Source organism: Adiantum capillus-veneris, chromosome 18 (genome assembly GCF_014529385.1).
Source record: "Adiantum capillus-veneris isolate H3 chromosome 18, ASM1452938v2, whole genome shotgun sequence".
Taxonomy (NCBI): Eukaryota; Viridiplantae; Streptophyta; class Polypodiopsida; order Polypodiales; family Pteridaceae; genus Adiantum; species Adiantum capillus-veneris.
Genome location: NC_140948.1, coordinates 69,138,128 through 69,143,804, shown reverse-complemented (window position 1 = coordinate 69,143,804; position 5,677 = coordinate 69,138,128). Strand labels below are relative to the sequence as shown.

At 43.0% G+C, this 5,677-nt stretch overlaps 1 protein-coding gene across 1 annotated transcript; it reads left to right on the top strand.

Annotated features, from left to right (window-relative positions):
• The first annotated feature begins 1,981 nt into the window (after positions 1–1,981).
• On the top strand, positions 1,982–5,254 carry LOC147435844 (uncharacterized). The gene has a single exon (XM_086488765.1). It carries the CDS (start codon positions 2,488–2,490, stop codon positions 3,400–3,402), a length of 915 nt encoding a protein of 304 aa, XP_086344891.1. The 5' UTR covers positions 1,982–2,487; the 3' UTR covers positions 3,403–5,254.
• The last annotated feature ends 423 nt before the right edge of the window (positions 5,255–5,677 follow it).

Genomic DNA, 5,677 nt, shown 5'->3' with positions numbered 1-5,677 from the left:
ATGCCCCAGCCCACACTGAAGTTGATGAGCGCGCTACAGTGACGCACCTGTAAGGCCTGCAATTCACCCGACATCTCATCCACAATGCATCTCCGTAGTAAACATCCGTATGGTAATCCATTTTCCTTTTTCAAGACATAACCTTATTAAAAAACCATTTGTATATTCCCACCTCTCTCTAGGTGATGGTCACAAAGGCCCACCTAGGAGATATCATTTTAAAATTCACCAAAAACAAAGCAGGGGTCAACCATCTAGGACTCGGCTCCTTGCTTTGTCTCTCTTGATTAGGGCCAAGTCTAATCATATTATCCTAAAGTAAGCAAGTGTGCACCTATAAAAGAGCAATGAGAGGTCAGTATCAGGGGGGGTGGGGGGTTAGCAATTGAGAGGGAAGCCATGCACACATAGTGACTCCAAGGGTCACTAGACAGGAGTGGGAACTCCGCACACATGAATTCTCCCTAGAGAATGCACTATAGGCTCTCCATCTGTGTGTGTGTGTGTGTGTGTGTCTCCCTCTCTATCACCACGCCAAAATGAAGGTTTCTGTTAATACCACCTTGCATCAATTTTTCCCTCACATCTTGAGGGGTTTTCATCATCTAGGTCTCCGTCTCTCTCTCTCTCTCTCTCTCTCTCTCTCTCTCTCTGTGTGTGTGTGTGTGTGTGTGTGTGTGTGTGTGTGCTTGTGTGTTGTGATTAGTATTATTTGCATTGCTCCTATCCGCGTCCTAGACACTCAAAGCTAGGTGGTTCCCCCTGTTCACTCCCCGTGACAAGTTCGGCGTGCATGGTCCTGGCGTAGAGGCCGCTGGGGTCCGTTTTGCACTTGCACTTGTCATTTGGTGCACACACTGAGGAGGGCTTCTTGGAACCCTGCAGTTTACAATGTTGAAATTAATGCACGTCATCGACCATGGACGAATGGATGCGGAAATTCTTTGATTGGAGAACGGAGGAGGAAGAAATTGAGGAAGCACTAACAACCTTCATCGAAGTGCTGCTCTCGAAATACACCTTCGCCAACATCCATGAAGTAAGTTCTCCATCCTGCAGTTCTCATTCTAACCATAAATCAAGCGCCACCAGAGGGAGGGCAGCAGGCTCTTCTCATTGTTGTCACCCACCGCACTCCATCAATGAGTGCCATCAACGGAGGTAAAGGAGAAGCAGAAATCGTCTACATCGATGTCCATCGTGAAGAAATATCCATATTAAGGAAGGAAAGAGGTTAGTGAAGCCTCTGTTTCCCAAGGAATCTTAAAATAAAAGTGTAGCCTCTACTCCTAAGTGGCCCAAAGGGACTACTCGTGCCAAAGGAAAAGGAGGGCTAGGCCAATCCTAAACTACATGACCCCCAAGGAAGGAGAAACACCTGGCCATGCGAGTGCTTCGAGTTCAAAAAGCAGAATTGTGCTTAGGCTTCCAAAAAGAAGCTCATCCGGGGTTGCATCGATGAGGAAGAGCGAAGGGGTACCCGATTTCCTAAAGAAAGACCGGTTTGTGATTGGTTTATGGCCAATTTTTAAAGAGAAGGTGAAGGGAAGGTTTCCTACTATGTTGTCATGCTATGGCACGTACATAACGTAAATTATGGTTAGAAAACCATTTGAGCAGATTTCGATGTGCGAGTCTACTTGCTAGAGTGTACATAGTCTTCTATTTCTTCAGAAGCTACTGACATGTAAATACATCCCCATGGAGTTATAGACAAGGATGCACATGACTATGGATTTAGACTCATTTTGGGAATGATGCTTTCAATGCTTCGATCATGTAAGTAAAGGGAGCACATCAAGGTCATAGGTTTCTAACCAGTAAGTTGGTCAAGTTGGTCCTAGCCATCCCTACCATTATGTGGGCATCTACAGGGCACACATGTGGAAGCTGATGGGGAGTTAAATGTTCTGGGTACTTTTGGGTCATAGGAGTAAAGTGGTTTCTCATTTTCTCTATGGATCTACAGTATCTTGAAAAAGAGAAAGGAAGGGCCATACTAAAAATAGGAAGGGAGAGAACGATGGCGTGGAGAGTACTGGAAAAAATGCCCAAGCCAGAGGGTGGCGTAGACAGTGCTGAAAAAACGCCAAAGCCTTAGCCTGGCGGCGTGTAACTTCCTTCACAATGATCATCAACAAAGAGGATTTTGCAGGGTCTTAATAGAGGATTTTGGAGGGTGTTAATAATTCAGCGTCTACTTTTCTTGTGTAATTTCACCTCTGTTCACAACTCCAAGCGTACGTCAAACTACTCCTCTCTGTCACGAACTCTCATAGCCAGAGGTTCTGCACCTTCCCAGCAAGACCGCACACATTCCGACATTTCTGGTGAACCTAACGCGAACAAGCTGGGGTGGGGGCGATAATGACTACAATAGGAGAAGATGTTTTGAATCGAATTGAAGCAACTATTTCGTATGGAGTGGTCAATGATTCAATAGACAAACGGGAGATTATTCAAATGCTTCAATAGGTTTTGAGCCGTATGCACGAGCAGGTAGCAAGGCTCGAAAAGGAGCGGATTGAGGAAGCAATGAATAGAGCTATGCAGTTTGTGTATGACGATAAGAACTTGTTTGACGGATATGATGTGATTGGGTATCTCACTCATTACGTACAGGAGATGGAAGTACAAAATGTTCCAGAAGGTAGGATGATTGAAGTCTTTGTGCATTTAGTGGTACCAGATTTTAGTAGTCGTGTGCAAGAGATTCAGAAACATCATGGAGAGAGTTGGAAAGACTTTGAAGAGGCTCTCAGATATGAGTATATAAGTCACTATTTGGAGGAAGAATTTGAGTTTCAGTCAAAGGATCTTGTTTGTACAGATCTTTTGGTAATCAGTGAAGCTTCCATGTCAAAATCTAGAGAATATGATCATACTGCTTCAATTTTGCAAGATGTACCAAGCCGCGCGAGCCAAAAATCCTTTTTGGTAACAATTGATGCTGAAGTAGGTGAGTGTCTAATGCAAAACAATGAGCAGGTGCAATCAGTAGATAAGGGCATACTCGAAGTCGTATACGAGGAGCCAAAAGAGAAGAAGGATATATATGACTACAGGAGTGGGAAAGTTTGTGAGGAGTATCAAAAAAAAATGGAATCTATGCCGAAAACTCAGGAGCTAAGCCAAGATGTATTGCAAGTCCAAGTTCAGGAGGATATGTATGATAATTTTTATGCAGCAGAATGTGTTGATGAGGTTGAGGTTGGCATGCAGTCTATAGTCTTTTTGGGCAATGATGAAAGCAAGTTAGGAGATGCTAGGTTGCTGCATATGCCCTTTGATGTAGGAGGAATCAATGTGGGTTATAAGGTAATGAAGACTCTTCTAATGCCGTTTGATCCAGGAGGAATTCATTGCAAGGATAAGATCCCTGAAGGATACAACGGTCATTAATTATTGGGCTGGTTTCAGGGATGTTGAAAGCTCTTGCATGGTATGCTGAGCATGGGAATGGTAAAGAGTCACTTTATTCCTATGAACAGACTCAGCATGAGCTAGCAGCTCTTGACTATATCACACTTGTTTGTAGCCTCAAGCCATGTGGCTTGATAGGAGCCATAGATCAGGGTAGAGCTGAGATTGCAAGAAAGGGTCTTCCGATGGTTCGAGATGTAATTTTGCGACATAAAATGATTGCAATATATTATAAGCGAGGTCTTGCTGAGGAAACCTTGAATTTCTTCCAACAGATGCAAGTGAATGAGGAACCTCAAGATGCTGGAACATATGTATGTGCATTGAAAGCCTGAGTTAGCTTAGAAGCTATTCGTGGAGGCCAAGAGAATCACCATGAAGTGACTGTGGATAGATGACAATCCTTTTGTGGCATTATTAACTTTTCATGCTACTTGTAAGTAGCTTGTAGAGGCTCATGCTGATAAGTTGTTATTTCAAGATGTGGTAGCATGGAAGTCAATCACAATTGGGGTATATTGATCATTGAAATAGTGAATAAGCATTTTCATATTTGAAGCAAATGGGAACAACAAGGATGCCTCTAGAAGCAACAGCCTTTAGGTGCAATTGAAAAAGTCTTTGGCAATTTAAGGTGGGTGATCGAACAAGGACGAGAACCACACACTCTTACATACAAAGTGGGGTTTAACAAAGATATATGTTGCTGATATTGTCATGGACATGTATGCCAAATGTGTCTCACTCTGCGGAAGATGGAAACGGTCTTCAAGCACTGGTCTGTTCCATAATGCAGTAACCTTTCCTTGCATTTAAAAGCGTGTGATAACATGGTGATTTGGCTGTTGGAAATACCATGCCTCATATGTACATCAGCTTGACAAAGCAATTGATGATGTTATTGATAAGCTTCTAGTGTGAGGTGTTGTATTATTGATCTTTGATTACTAGTTATGCAGAAAAATATTTGCTTGGAAGTGCACAAGAATGTTTGACAAGGCTTTGGTTTGTTTTCTTCGGATAGAGGAGGATGCACTTCATGCGCACTACCTTGTTCAATCCAATGTAGGGCAAGGCATAGGAAGACAACTCCCAGATTTGGCACATCAATTGTTTGCATATCGAATGTGTTCTTGGCATTTTTGGAGTTGACAGGTTTACAGCCAGATTTGAAGATTTATGTTGCTCTATTCCTCATGTAGGTTGTGTTGATGTCAGGCTGCCAACAGTTCACGGTGTATGGTGAATTGAGTTGAGGCATAGTACTACATGCCATTTCAGTTCAGATGCATTAAGAAAGGGCTGCTTGCAAGAGCTCAGTAAATTGGTGACCTGAGAGCTTGGGACACTATTGTTGTTGGAGCTTATTTGTGTGATAAGGAGGCAGTTGAAGTTGTCTGCAGGGAAGGACCAGAGAGGGTGAAAGAGCTTATTGCTATGGGAGCAGCAATTGATCAAGGAGAAGACAGTCGTTTGCATCTTGCACGTGAGGGTGGCCACTCACCTCATCGAATTGTTCATGTTGCAGAAATGACGGGTAAAGAGATTAAAAGGGCTTTGTTGACCTCTGCACGGAATTAACTAAAAATTACCTTGTTTAATGAGCATCACTTTTCCATAGACTTCTAAGTACTCCAGGCGGGTATGATTGTCACATGTCATGGTGTGGGTGCATGGGACCCTGTACCTTGGAATGTAGTGATTCGCCCATATGTCGAACACGGAGAGCGAAAATCTGTAGTGTACCGTTTTGCAAAAATGCAATCCGAAGGCGTTTCTCCATTTGAGAAAAGGTCTTTCACTTGTTCATAGTCTGAATTTTCCTGGTCAACTCCGTTGCAAGTCAAGCCTTGGCAGAATGATTTCCTACTCAAAACTATCCAGAAGTGATCCTCCATCTGATGCTGAAGCTCCTTCAATTGTGATGGGAGCAAAAACGCTAATCCAGCAAGAGACGAAAATGAACAATAGTCTGGCACTATCTTCAACTGCAAGGCCTACCTAGCTAGCTGAGGATTGCGCAACACTGGATGATTGCATGATTGGTATCGTTGAAGAGTCAAATGCTCTTAAGATATGCATTTAGATATCAGAAATCGTCTCTGAGTCACTGTGCAAAAAACTCTTTTTAAGTTATTGCTATGGATCATGCTTAGAGGGACTTATACCTTCCAAGAACGCTGCTGTGGGTGTATGTATAGAGATATTCCCCTGAACTAGCTCTACTAGTTTCCAAATGATTTCTTCCTTTGTA